Source organism: Phyllostomus hastatus, unplaced genomic scaffold (genome assembly GCF_019186645.2).
Source record: "Phyllostomus hastatus isolate PE091 unplaced genomic scaffold, TTU_PhHast_1.1 phas_scaffold_1066, whole genome shotgun sequence".
Classification (NCBI taxonomy): domain Eukaryota; kingdom Metazoa; phylum Chordata; class Mammalia; order Chiroptera; family Phyllostomidae; genus Phyllostomus; species Phyllostomus hastatus.
The window spans coordinates 26,267,862-26,283,024 of NW_025334004.1; the positions used below are offsets into that span (position 1 = coordinate 26,267,862).

General features: G+C 43.7%; 1 protein-coding gene across 2 annotated transcripts in view; it reads right to left on the bottom strand.

The window, feature by feature from the left end:
* RAB11FIP2 (RAB11 family interacting protein 2) overlaps positions 1 to 12,636 on the bottom strand; it is a 36,201-nt gene extending 23,565 nt beyond the window's left edge. Inside the window, exons 1-3 of one of the 2 annotated variants that reach the window (XM_045854152.1) lie at positions 11,484 to 12,636; positions 5,636 to 6,078; positions 4,497 to 4,965 (exon numbers count right to left, since the gene is read on the bottom strand). In XM_045854152.1, the coding sequence (XP_045710108.1) occupies positions 4,497 to 4,965; positions 5,636 to 6,078; positions 11,484 to 11,836 (1,265 nt within the window). In that variant the 5' untranslated portion in view covers positions 11,837 to 12,636. Of the gene's footprint in view, positions 1 to 4,496; positions 4,966 to 5,635; positions 6,079 to 9,828; positions 9,937 to 11,483 lie in introns of those variants that run through there. The other variant, XM_045854153.1, reaches the window with a different exon arrangement.
* Positions 12,637 to 15,163: the final 2,527 nt, after the last annotated feature.

A 15,163-nucleotide genomic window follows, 5' to 3' on the forward strand; every position in this document is an offset into this window, starting at 1 on the left:
AGTGCTAAACAATAATCATGCTAAGTGCTATAATAAATAAACAAAAATTTCAGTAATTTAATACTTTGAGAATCCATCATTCAGACGAAGTTCAAGGTTCAGCTGGTATCCGTATTCAGTTAGGTGGCCTCAGGTTGTTCCTATCCTAGGAATCTTCTCAAAGGTCTCCCTCCACTCAGCTAGTACAGAGTTCGGCAAACTAGTTCTGTTATACTTTGGCTTTGCAGGTCATAGCCTGTACTACTTGGCCAGCACAAAACTACCATAGACAAATAGGCAGGCTGTGCACCAACAAAATTTTATTTACAGAAACAGGCAGCAAGCCAGACTGGACCCCCCGGTTTAGGATACGGAGGAAGAAAGACCATGGCATTGAAAACGGCATAACAAACATCTAGGTGTATTTGTCTTTGGAAAACTGTATGCTGCTGATGTGAAAAAGCATGACTTCACACCCTATGGGGTGAGCCACACAGCAAATTACTTGATTCTGGTGATGCTCAACTACCTGTGACTTATAACTGAAAACCAAGAATAGAAGCAATTTTAAAACACAAACAACTCCAACCGGTAAAACAATGATCATTTCAACTACATGTCCGTGTACCTTTGTGTGTGGTACGAGTTTTGCAGCCCGCCAAGTGTCAGCATCCAGACCTCTGAGAACCGGCATCTGCAGCAAACACAGAACTGTGTACTCGCCACCCCCAGCTCCGCTTCCGCTGAGTCAGAGCTGCTCTGCGTTTCTTAGCCGGCCGCACCGAAGTTGGGGTACAGCTGAGCTCTGGCCGATGGGACATGTGGGAAGCGCTGCGCACCACCGCCAGGCCTGGCTTACTCAGAGATGTCCCGCGTGGGACCCTCCACTCTCTGTCCCCACTGCGTGGCCCTGGAGGCCATGCATTAAATGGGAGCATCCCAGGGAGGAGGAGCCTGGCTCCTGAACTACTATGTGGAGCCAAGCACCTACTCCTCTCATCCCCATCTCCATGAATGAGGCTGTGACAACCACAGGCCTCTCCTGTAATAAGCCACCGACATCTGGCGTTGTTTATTACAGTTGATAACCTATTCTAACTAATACAGAGTTCCTAATAAACTCCAGAAATGTGCTATTTAGGGTATGAATATTAAATTTTAACAGTCCTTTAAAACTCACTCAGATTTTCCATAATGTTTTGCTGCACATAAAAATGCACATATTTGCCTTTATGGATCTGTTCTCGGTCTATCGGAAAGATGCCCACAGCCCACACTGAGCTGGAGGCAGGAGACTGTGGAAGTGGAAGTAGCCTTTTAGGAAATCAGTCAGTTCTTCTGTGCTCACTGATTGAAACATGTTTCTCCAACACGTACTACCTACCAAGCATCATGCTGGAGATGAAGGGTGGAAAGATGAATGAAATTCAGGCGCTACCTTCAAGCTGATCGGGGCAGTGGGAGGGGAGAGAGTGACGGGGCTCCCGGCGAGTAATGGGGTGCCATGGGAAGTAGCCGGGTAAGAAAGAGCTGCGGCACAGGATCAGCCTCCGCCCCCAGAGAAGAAGAGGGGGGCGGTCAAAGAGGGGCCTGGAAGAGGAAGGAGACTGAGAAGTAGAAACTTTGGGAAAAGCATTTCAAAGAGCCCCGCTCTCTGTGGAAGTCACCCCACGAAACCCTAACTCGGTTCCGTCATCAGTTCCACGCAAGGCCGTGGGGTCCCCCCAGGAACAGAAGCAGAAGGCAGAGTCCCTGTGGTTTGCAGGGCGGTTTCTCCGGGTGGGCTTCACTGACACTGAGGAACAAAAACTCTAACGTCTAAGTAAGGAAGTGTTCCTCAGCACTCTAGACTGTTCTGGCATGAAGGAACCGCTCCTGCTGTCACCGTGCACACCACGCACGCACGCACGCGGAGGGCAAGGACAGTCCCCGGGCCCCGGCAGCCCCCGCTGAGCCAGCGGACTCCCGGAGACAGAGCCCAGTTCCACAGCGTCACGTCGCTCCCTCGACTCTGTTCAGCGTCCTCGCCACCTCCAGCCACGGGAGTCCAGGGAACTGTGTGGGGAGGCCTACGAAGCACGACTAGGACAAAACAATCATCCCCAGCACACGCCCTCGTGATGCGAGTCCGCAGCTGCGACAGCGCAGGCGGGCTGGCGGTGAGTGCGAGAACTCCGAAATGCCCCGTGGAACGGAGGGCGGACCGGCAGCGCCAACGGGGCTGCTGTTACCTACAGATGAAGCGTCCCAAGTCCCACGCAGGAAGGAGCCGCTTTCCCAGGACGGACCGCACTCTCTCTTCCCAGCCCCAGCCCCAGGCCATCTTATTAATTAGAGCTCCTTTACAGCAAATGCTTTAAGTTCACCACAAAGGGCGTTTATGACACAGTAAGAAAGAGGAGCCTCCAAGAATCTACACGTGTGTCTGTCCTTGTCATTTCTGGCATCTCGCAGAATAGGAAGATGAAAGAATATTAAAAAAGAGAGTCTTGAGATTTAAAAATCTATTGTTTTTCTATATGCCTGCTATCATTTTATACATATAACATGAAACAGCTTTAACTTTGACAGAAAATGCATCAATACTGAAATAACCCAAAACGAAGCTTAAATCTCACAAAATGTCATGCTCACTTTTAGAACCCATGACAGTCCGTGTAAACAGCCCAAGTATAGGGCAATTAAAGGTTTGAGGATATCTATTTTTCCATACGCTGTCATAATTTAAAAACATTATTTCCCTACCATTTCCCATTTTCTCTGACTCTAAAGTAACATAAATTACCCAATCTCTAAGTTATCTTAGATGGTTGTTTTCAACAGTCTCCTTCCAAACAAGTTCAATGCAGGAGGAGAAAAAAGCAGATGGGTTCCTACTCACTACGCCTATAGCTTAGGAACTGATGCAACATGTAAAGTACACTATATAAAACCCCAAAATAAAACAGTTCAGAATGGCGTATCAAAACTATGGACTCCTTAATAAAATATTAATGCCATAAGATAAAAATATACAGTACTTCTTTGGAGTGCAGTCTGCAAAGAAAACCGACCGATCCTTTCTAGAGCCACAGCAAATCCCATTTACTGCTAAGGGAAAACCGAAGAAACACTTCCCCTCTGAAAGGTTTAAGTGCAAGTTGTAACGTGCCATTAGGTCACCGGAGAGGTGGGAGGGCGCGGCCTAAAGGGCGGCTGTTAATACCGAATGCTGTGTGTACAGCGGGATGAGACAAAATCCTGTTTTTAAATACAGCGGGACGTGACGGCAATAACACAGAATGGTAGCTGCCATTTTGGGGGTTCCCTATTTGGGGCCTGGCTTTGTACCTTGTACTGAATTTATCATTTATAGGAATTATGTCCCTTGTTTCAAGGGTGGAGATGCTGAGACGGACAGAGGCCACAGGGCTACTGAGCCAGCGCGCCCACCAGTCTGTACCCATCACTGCCTAGAGAAAAAACTTGTGTGTCACACAGCAAATACGCTACCACGCACTTCTGTGATAACTGCTTAAGACCGAAATGAATTCATCTTTTTCTTTGTTTGAGGTTTCCTTAATTGGCTACTCCATCGTTCACTTCTGCAAAATCCATAATCTTAAAGGCATACAGTTCCAACCTGTGCTAAGGAATAAGAAAAGTATTATTATACACATAACTGAGAATGAAGATTTTGAAAACCTTTATCATAATAGTGATTATGTCTATGACTATATATCATTATACAGATATTCTTTGATGTATTTATAGTACCCACAAGGGTCCCTGAGGGTACCCACAAGGGTCCAATAAACATTCACAAGTAAAATTAGTTCTACACTGCCATTTGATAAAGAGAGTTAACATCTATTATGGAAACCATTAATACCCAGGCCAGTATTTCCTAAAGAACAGCCCACGGGCTGCTATTGGTCCGTTAACCCTCTCCCGACAGCCTGCAAACTGGCTCCTGGGAAATAATACGTGGAAACACAACTCGTCTCCCCAGCTTCTGGCTTCCCTGAACAGCCACCGGGGATCCCCTCACCACGTCTCCTCGAAAGCCCTTCTCGCCATCAGTTCTGGTGAGCTTCCGGCTCACCTAGGTACACATACAGGGTCTGGCACAGGGAACGCCCCTTTTTTACTGCACAAACATCTTTTATTACAAAATCACAAGTTCTGTAACCTAACAGTATCCCGCTCAAGCACACCGTATGACATTTTAGGTGAAATGTTCAAATTAAAACCATAAATCATTACACCCACATTGTTACCCTACCAACCACCCTCAAACAGGGGTTATTTCTGCCAAACCCTGTAGACCAGGGCAGGGATTAAGACTCTGTCGTCCTTCTAAGATAAAAAGTTCAAGTCCAAATATTATCTGACTCCATCATTAACTATAAAAATAGGAACTTTTTCAAGTAAAACAAAAAAAAACTAGAATATTCAAGTATTTTTAAAAGGGGTATTTGATGCTTTCAAGTACAACATTTTTCAAAATAGCATAGCTTTCCCCCTGTTAAGCTTACCTTGAAGATGGCATTATATGGGAGGCCCTGAATTTTGTTGTAAACGGATTAGTTGACTCATAATCAAAATAGTCCTGCCGATGTTCACTAAATGCATTCGGTGATTTCAAGTCACAGGGGCTGCCGGCCGCCCCATTGTGGAGTTTATCGGATCTCCTGCTGTCCTTCTTCCCAGTCACCCTCTCAAACAGGCTCACCTTCTCCCTTTTCTCTCTCTTATTTTCCTTTCTTACTTCAACGGATTTCGAAAATAAAGTCATGTTGCTGTCCCAGGATTCGCTACTTTCTTCGAATGGGTTTTTCTTCCTTGGCAGTGTTGCAAATTTTTGGGGTAATGAGGCAGTCACATTGGTAAATGGGTCACTTTGTCTCCCGAAAGACGACTCGCCTTCCTCCACGCTGCTGTCGGGCTGGTTCATTTTGGAAGTATCAAAGCTTAATGTTCTTCTGTGCGGAGACTTGAGGCTTCCTGCAAACAATTTTGTAGGCAGTACATAATCAGCGACACATCACATCACACGAGCTGGCACATTCTGTGTGCGTGCTGCTGCTTTTAGAACGAGAGCAATTAGCTACTTAAAGATTTAACCTCTAAAATCATCAAAGAAAACAATCCTAAAATGCTAAGGGATAGCACTCTGAAGTATCAGGCTAATAATAATTAGTATACTGCTAGAAACAAGCACATAAACAAACTCTCATGTCAAAACTAGAGGCTCTGCTAGGCACGCCAGTGCAATAGATTCTCAAAGACTTTTTTTCATCATTAGCATTACACTGACTTTCTTACGATACTTCTGAACGTGGGCCTTTTCCCAGGAACTTTCTGATTAAACGAAATATCCATTCATGCTTCAGCTTTGCAGACGGAAGCAACAGCAGGAAAAAAAAAAATGAGGCCGGGCCATGAGAAGTGGCTGAGACTCATTTTTATTATCATCTAATAATATAAATGCAATGCTGAATGCAGACAGACTCAGCCTTTAGTACTCCTAACAATGTTATTGGATCGCTGAATTTAGAAAATACTATTAAGAAACTGTAATTATTATTTTCTAATTTGAGAAGTTGAACTGTGAAGATTGTAAAGGGTATCTCGGGCCACGGAGGACACAAGCAGAAGAAGATGCGTCACTCACCGCTTTCTGGAACGGCTCCAAAGGAGTCTACCTGGCGGCCAAGAAGATGCGCGTGACCGGCGGGGCCAGACTTGAGCTTCTCGGAAGACACGTGGGTCCCCGTTAAGTCAGACATCGAATGTGCTGAGGAGAGTCGCTGAGGACCCAGAAGGAAAGGCTTTTTTGGTTTGGATTTCATCTGTATCTCACCGCTCGAAAACTCCGAATTGGCATCCGTCAAGTGAGAACTCGGAATGATCGCAGAAGACGTGTCAGAAAACGTCCCATCGTTCTTCCTCCCTTTCACCTTATCTTTCAGTTTTGCAAAGGGAGACCTGGTCTTGTCCTTCATGGATAAGTCGAACATGCTTGCTGTCATGTTGTTCCTCATGAATTGAATATTGACCTTTATCTCACCCCTGTTTTTGGCTCTTTTTCCTTGTTTGGATTCTAATCTAAACCACCTTAAAGAGAAGGAGAAACTGGGTTGTAACATGTGATGAAGAGAGGACACCAAGCTTTGCTACATACAAATAGCTTCCTAGGTGAAGCGCTGGCACCCGAGGGTGATCTGTGCACCGGATGAGAACGTGCCGGCCAGAGTACGTCCGCTTGTACTCACTGCTTAATTCTCAAAAACTGACCGCTGTTTCTGGGATGGGACATGTACTAAGGAAATGGGTCTGCAGTAAGTTTGAAAAGGTTTTCAGATAATGTTTTCTTTCTTTCATGATTTGCAAATCACTCACATCAAAAATCCTTACCAACGAGGGCTATTTATTATGTTTCCATCTGGGATAAAGGTTGCTAATTGTCTAAAAACGTTTTTCAAAGTGAAATGATACTGAAGCACAGATTCCGAAAGAATTCATCAATACAAACTATTATGGGGCACTATGAAATGATAAATGTCTACATTTTTAATAAAGTAGTAAATATTTAGCTCCATCCCAAAGTTTCTTCTGTGAAAACTATTAAAAGAGTTTTATTAATATTGGAGACCACTACATATAGTTTACTAATTATAAAAATTGCATATTGTGTAACTTAGATTAATATAAAATGGGTCAAAGCCTTTTCCTGAATAAAAAGTGCAACATGAATTAAATGCAGAAAGTGACAAATACTAATAAATCTTATAAAGTTTTCCAAAAAAAAGTGTAAATGCTTCCTGTTACAACTTTTGTTTCATTTACTGTTGCTACTGTGACAATACTGAACAAAACTTATTTTAATAGGAGCCAAATCTCATGATCTTAGCCCTTTTGCTGTATGAGATTGCCCACTGTTAAATGATGTATAAGAAACAAAGTTTATTTTGCTTTTGTTCATAGTATTTTCATCCATGAGAAAGTCTCCAGTTGTCAGTGTTACAAGTGGTCATTCCATAGGGCAAACAGCCAAAAAAAAGAAAAAAGAACAAGAAAACCCCAAAAAACAAAAACCACCCTGCAAAACCAAGCCTAGGAGACAGTTTCTCCAATGTTTTCACATGACTTAACAATGAAGCATAATATCCATTCCTGCAGATGAGTTATTATTTTAATATAGCTCTAATCAAGGGTAACAAATTTTCTTAGCTACAAAGGAACTCAGATCTAATTTTATATTAGTTCTTGCCCTCATTTGTTACCAACAGGATACGCCAGAAGGAGGTACATTTACTATATATCACAGGGGAGACTGGTCCCCAGGTCTTCCCAGGCAGGAGGAAAAACAGGCAGGCGGCAATACACACGCCAGCTGCACCTCAGTGAGTAGCACTCTAAAGAAGTGTTTTCCTGATTAATTTGGAGCAATTCAATCAAGTAAGATCTAGCCGCATCAAAACAAGCAACTTTTTTTTTTTTAAAGAGAGAATATTTTAGAATAGAAAGCATTAACTTGGTTTACTCTAAACTGAGAAAATCCTTTATCTGCGGCAAATGGTGAGATCTGCAGCAGCAGAGACTAGACGTGACAGTGATAAACTCTGTGGAACAGAAACACGAACTTGAGCACTCGAAAAGTCTGGAAATGAAACAACGTTATATACCCAGTTTAAACTTAGTTTTGGAAAACAGAGCTATTTTCAACGGGCGAGGGATACTTCTGATGAGTGTGGTACTACAGAAATATTCTGTGACATCTCAGGCTTTACAGAAAATAGATGAATACACTTTGTACCCGAAACAAAACAAAACAAACAAGCAAATAAAACCTAGGCCTGTAGGGTTTCCATGTGTATAACAAATCAAAGCAAATCAGGAAAAAAACAAACAAACCAATAACCCAATAAATGGAAGGGGATGAAGGTAATCAAAATTCACAGAATTTTACAAATAAGACCAACTACATCGTGTACTTTAATTTTCTGATTTCAGAGATGAGGAAAATGAGGCACACATAATATAAGTAATATCCATTTTCAGTTTAAAGTCAATAAGAAAAGTATCCAAAGTTGATGGATAACATCTGCATGAAAACAGAAGTCCTTTCATATGTGATGAACCAAACATGGTAATAATAGCAAATGCATAGCTGCTCATCTACTTCAGGACACTATTTAATCAGGAGACGAGACAGCCAGAGAGGAAGGCCATGCAGGTTTTCTGCTGCTAGGGTGTAAGGTCCATGAAGATAGTTTGCCTTCACTAAATAAATGTTAACTGAATTATTTCTAGAACTGGATCCTTAAAACAACCAAGCTACAATACACTGTGGGTGCGTGTGGCGTGTTTTGCATTGTTTTGTTTTTGGCAGGGAACACTAACGACTTAGATGAGCTTTATAGAATAAAGCAAGTCAGTGCTTGACTACAAACTGTAAATACAGTATTCTACCATCCTCCTCCCACCCCCCCCAAAAAAAATACTGCAAAGAACTTTAAATATACTAATTTAAACTACAGCCATGACAAATAGCTTAGCGGTCTTGTTTTGAAAGTGATATAACAGGGGAAGTCTTAATGAGACCTTCAAAAATCATCCCAGAGATAAAACTTGTTTTCCCAGGCTTCAAAAAGATAAGATGAAGACGTAGCATTTGGGGCTTAGTGAATTAATGCTGATTTTTTTTTCACCTCCTGAGTGTTGGGTTGAAACTATCTATGGCCTCTGTTCCATTTTTAGTGGGCACACACAGGTCCATGTTCAAAAACCAGCACACATGTGGGAGCTATTCCCAAGCAATTGGCGCTGTGTGGTCAGAAACGGGACAAGATTGGCAGAAAGGGTGCCAGAGGCCAGGACGCAGGTGCACCGCAGAGACACACACAAAAGTCCTAAAATCAGCATGTGCTTGAGTCATACCTAACTCTAGGGACTCTGATTGTTATTACTTTTTATGAGCATTAAAAAAAAAAATCAACATCACCCACTTCTGTTGTAAAAAAAAATTTTTTAAAAAATCAATAGACGTTACATAACAGCATGAACAATTTTACCACTCTATTATTAAACATTGTATTATTTCCTTAAACCTCATGCCAGAACCACCCATTAAAGTGGGAGATACAGAAGTTCCCTCTCTAGGCTCCACTCACAGTGTACCGGTTCAGGCCCCTTTCCCTGCTTCTTAAAAGAAAAAAAAAGGTACTTAATTGAAAGGTATAAAAATAAGTTAAATAATAGTTTTAGCTGTCACATTTCTTTGCCTATCATGACACAACTGGAAGACAGGCTGTAAATACCTGTCTTCAGTGTCAAGAATAAAAAGTGTCACACCCAGCAGTTGCATGGGACTTCCAGCTCAGCTGGTAACCTTCACCATTCACGCGGCTTTTCCCCAAAGCACTTGGGAATATGCCGACGAGGTTCAGCAACGTGCAGAATATTAAATATCTCTCTTGCAATACACCAGTGGCTCAAGTCTGTCCCTCACTGTGCTACATATGCACAGCTGTGCCGCAAAAGGAAACTATTAAATATATTGAAAAACTAGACATATTACCTATAAAGATACCTCATCAAATATGTGGTCCCCATTTATCCACAAAGAAAGAAAATGGGAGGCATTTAATAGCATGAAAATCATTCTGAAAGCAATAACATCGCCAGGCCTGCTGATAACATTTTAAAGCACTCGCCCCACAAAAGTTCTAACCAATTTTACATAGTAGCCAAGAGAGAATTTCTCCAGGGAGTCTACAGTGTCACTGTTTACAGCCAAACGTATTAGAACTGTGATGTTGACAACAACAAGGGGTAAAACAAGAAGGAACCTGAAAAGCTTACTTGGTCCTCAGAATCCCCGGGTTCACAGCTGGGCCTGCTTTCACATGGAGAATTTGCATTTCAGAGAGGGCCTGTGACGCCTCCCTCCTTACCACCGAAAGTACTGGCAGCGCAGCATGAAAGCTGAAGTTACAATGTACTTGAAAGTTTACATTCAGAACACTCTGAACATTATATATTAAATGACACCTGAAACTGGTGATGTGGAACAAATTATTTGATAATTATCCATTTGCAATTTAAATCTGATGAACTCCTCAGAGGAAACTGAATACCACTGTAGATCTCAAGCAATTTCATTAAAATCACTGATATATAGTCAACCTACACTTTTTAAAACCCTTTTCGTTCCTTTTTCTCACAGTATTTTCATCTCCTTAACTAGTCTAAATATTTACCATTGTTTGTCTTGCATTCCTAGTATTTCTTATCTCTCTACCCTTTTGCCCAACACCTTAAATCTTAGGTAAAGATCTGATGGAAAAGTTTTTTTTAATGAAAATTAAAACTCCAGTCATGAGAAGCTTGCAGAAAGACACACATAGAAAAAAAACAAGAGGTGGTTGTTTGAAAATATAAGAAGTTAACATAAATGTCAAGAAAGTTATCATTATAAAAAAGTTTCTAAAAGGGTAACTAAATTTCAGTTATGAATGAAACAAACAAGCAAAGCTATTTTGGAAATTTCAATTCCTCTTATAAATTCAACCTATATTTTTCTCTCATTAATAATGTTCTCCCAGACCAGAAAAATTATGTTTAAGGAAGAGATAAGTATACCTATCTCTGAAAACGTTCTATTTTTCAATGTAACATCCCAGTGTTAACTTACATGACGGTATTCACATTTAGAATGTATCTGTCTTAAGCTAAAAGGTCATATTTTAAAAGCCGTGTTTTCACTGAAGATGTCATTACATCATTTCATCACAAGAATGTAATCACTGTCTAAATCTGACAGGTTTTAATGTGGTCTAAACACATTAGCTTTGTACAGCTAATTCCGAAGGAATTCACCAGCTCCAATGTATTATAAATTCCAAGGGAAACATTCGTGTGTTCAAGGTTGAGGATGTTTGTACACACTTATAAAACTTTTTTTTCTTTAAGCATCTTTAGACTCCATCAGGACGTCCTTACCCTGAAAAATGGCTGCACTCAAATAAAGGCCACTGTGTTTGCAATGTTGAGATGACATAATGAGCTCTAAATCTGGTACTTCGTCTTTTAATAGCTTCCAAGATCAACGTATATAGCACATTATATTGGCAGATTTAGTTTTCTGCTATTCCATTTCCTGGAAAACTGTTATGTTTAAAGACAACTTACACTCCTCATTTGAGCTGTGCTCCAGTCTTGTAATAAGTAACGAAATAATGTTAATTTACTTAAAACCCAGGCCGAAGCATTCAATTCTTTAAGATGAACACCTCAAACAAATCAGAGTAAGGGACCATTCAAGACTCCATTTTAAAAATGTTTCTTCACAAGGGCTATTTTTACTTCGAAGTCATGCAAGTATGGTGCTTAAAACTGGGTCATATTTCAGTCCGAACACCAATGCCCCGGGTATACACATAATTTCCAAGAAGAGAAAATCCATAAACAAGATACAGTTAAGCTTCCCCAAATTAAAAATAAATTACATAACTTACTCTGTTTTCCTTCTTTGTTTGTCCTCAAAGATGTCATTGAGGTTGACTGCCACCTGCCCTAAAAACTTATCCAGCCCCACCAGGGACCTGTGCATAACCACGAGGAAAAGAATGTACTTGTCTGGATTGCCCTGCATTAGCAAGCCGGGTAGCTCAAAGGAGGCCTCTTCCTTCCAGACTGGCTCAAGGGTTTTCTCAGCTACGGAGGTGGAGTACTTTTCCTTGCCCAGCTGAATTATAGTGTATGTGTCATTGGTGCCACTTTTGCCTTTTGGCTTAAGACCTTTGGCTTGGAGCACTGTGACCTGCACGTGGGTTGGAAACCACTTTTGGGCTTGCTCCGACAGCATCATTCTGTCCTTCTCTGCACCCAAGTCCCCCAGCTCAGGCAGTGCCCCTCCCGGAGGGAGAACCTGATCCCCAATCACTGCATCCTAAGGACACTTAACGGAGATGGGCAATCTCACAGTTGCCCAACTTGCCCAAGGCTGATGTCCAAGGGCCTCACGGGGGCAGCCCGGGGACACGGCTGCTCTGGGGGTCCCCTTTCTTCAAAAGCACAGGGACCCACCATCACCTGGCCGCGCCGTCCCGGGCCCCGCGCCCGCACCTTCACGCTCCCCCGGCCCTAGGGACAAGCCCTCGGCGGCGGGCGGCTCCGGGCCTGCGGGAAGGTGAGGCCTGGCCGCCACGGCCCTGGCGGACGGCTGCGGAGTGGGAGGGCGCCCCCAGCCCTGCAGACTAGAGCTCGTCCGCCTAATTCGCAGCCCCCGGCCTCTCGCCCGCCTCCTCCTAACCAGGCTGCCCTCGCCTCCTCCGCGCCTCCCGCCCGCCCTCCGCTAGCCCGCCGGCCCGGCCCGGCCCCTCCTCCCGACCCCGGTAATACGAACCGCCGGCGGCTCGCGCGGCCTCGCTCCCTCTAGCAAACCTCTCCCTCCACCTCCCACTCGCCTCGGCTCCTCCTCCGGGCGGGGGCGGGTCGCCTGGGGGTGGAGTGGGACCTGGGGCAAGGGAGGGGGATGCAGCTGCCTAGGCGCCGGCTTGCCACGGGCGGCAGGGCGGCGGGCACCGGGCTCGGCCTGTTGGGGTCCTGGGCTCCTAGCTCCGCGCAGGTAGCGGCGGCGGCGGCGGCACCCGCATCGGCACTTCCGGGTTGTCCATCTCCATGTTGATTTCGGGAATGCAACGGGGCGGGGCCAGGCGGGGCGGGGCCGCCGGGTCAGAGGTCAGCACCGCCTTGGTTGCCGTGGCGACCGAGGGCGCGCGACGCGAGCTCCTTTCCGAGGCTAGGTGCTCCTCTGCAGGGCGTGCGTCCTCTGTTCTGGCCTGGCTCAGCTCTGGGCTCTGGGGACGTGGGTGCCTAGAGCGGACGGCGGGGGACGGCTCCTGAGAGAGGGCAGTCAAGCCCCGGGGCCTGCCCGATGTAGGGACAGGCCCGATTTCAGTCTTTGGAAGCTGTCTTTGCTGTGTCCTAGATGCCCTGTGCTTGGCACGGAGCAGACGTTCGACAAATAGTAATGGAATGCATCCCTCTCCTTCACTGCCCCTTAGAAAACACAGTTTTCTCAACCCCTTATCCCCTCTTCTTTTGGGAAAAAAAGAGAAGGCTGTTAATTGACTGAAATGGTACCCCCTACTCCCCTCCCCCAAGAAAAGGGAGAGAGGGAAGCAGGTAAGATTCCAAAACAGAGGTATGAATAAAGGTCGCTGAAGCCACTGGGCTGGAGTCACAGGACCTGTTTCCGACCCCTGAGCCTCAGTTGCTTCAAGGGTAAGAAAACTCATGCCTACGACTCCATCGCGACTCTATGGACTCAATGTCAAAAGGGCCCCTTGGGACGCTTGAAGTCCGGTAGACTATTCAACTTCGGAAGCCAAGTCCAGAGACCTTCCTGGTCATATACCATCGGCTGAGAAAAGCAAACAGCCTCCACCAAAGGCACAGACAATTTGCCTTAGCTGGTCCTGAGGGCAACACCTGATGCACCCCGGTGCTGTCGGAACGAAAGGGGCTTTGTTAAGAGAAGAAAATGGGAATATGTTAACACTGCCCTTTTTCTACACTTGCCTGATCTAGTGGGAGAAACATGGTAATAGCTGATAAGTCAGGAGCCTTGCTTGATGTCCTGGCTCTGCCAGAAATTCAGTACAGGGCTCGTGATAGGCACTTAGTTTCCTGAGGCAAGGAATTTAGAACCTGGGAGATTTCATTCCCTTGTCCATAAGTTGTTGATAAAATAGCTATTACAGAGTTTAGAGAAGTATTCTGAGATAGTGTACATTAGCTAGCATAGTATGGCACATAATTCTAAAGCTCGCTGTGCCCCATCTATTTCTCACTTACAAGAGACTTTTTAATACTACCTTTATTGTTTTTATTTCCATCCATGTCTTATTTTCCCAAGGGAAGTCTCAGTTCTTTGGACTGCCTTATGCATCATGGATCATGATTGCATAGTGCCTACCGTGAAGTGGGCACTCAATGTGTTGAATGACTTAATGCTTTTTCTTTCCTTTTATTACTAATTTTGAGAGTAGAACAATATGATAAATGTGCATATACTTTTCCAACTTAAAATGGCCATAAAGTGTAAGATATCGTGTTTATTATTTTCAGACACAATTTAAAACTTTTCTATTTGAGAGAGACATTAAGTTTTCCAGGGTTTTTTTAGTGTCCTTGCGTTTACAGGTCACTAGCCACAGCACTTAAACCTCTAAAACCCAAGGGTCTTTTCATGAAATATACTTGTATATTGCATGGAGGTATGTGAGGGCCAGTATACAGGGTGGGGCAAACGTAGGTTTACAGTTGTTCATATGGAAAAGAATGCAATAATTCATAAATAATAATATAAGAATAGCAGCCCTGGCTGGCATAGCTCAGTGGATTGAGCACAGGCTGCGAACCAAAGTGTTGCAGGTTCGATTCCCAGTCAGGCCACATACCTGGGTTGTAGGCCACGGCCCCCAGCAACCGCACATTGATGTTTCTCTCTCTCTTTCTCCCTCCCTTCCCGCTCTAAAAATAAATAAATAAAATCTTAAAAAAATTAACTGTGTGTTTCATGTACTCACAACCATAACCTACTTTTGTCCCTCCCTGTATTTGTGACAGAAAAGCAATCATAGAGTTTAAAACCTTGGGAGCAGGGGATAACGTCAAACATTATATAAACCTTATGGAAGGGAGATACTTCCCTGACTCTAAAGGATGATACCACAGACCTCAAAGACCACCCAGATCCCAGCACATTCTTTCAGGGACCCACTGACACTTGCTAGTATCTGTAGATTCCCTGTCATTTGTCTGAAACTGTAATTTTTTCAGTGCTGCTTACACACAGTGGCTGGCGTGAGTTCTATGTGAAATAGGCACTCCAAAAATAGACAATGGATTAATTTACCACCAAGATCTTCAGGAAACCAAACTGGAGATGGTATCTGGAATGAAAAGACCTGATTTTAAGCCATTCTAATGAAAGTTTACTATCAAATGTATAAAAGGAGGCAGAATTTTTCATCTCTAAGAGACAGTATGTAAAGGCCATGTACAGAAAACAGAAAAAAATCATCATACTGTGAATATAGCATCTGGATCCCAGAGTGGGCAGTTGTCAACTTTAAGTTTCCCAAAGAAAAATATTCTTTAGGAATTTTTAATTTTTAGAGAGTGCATT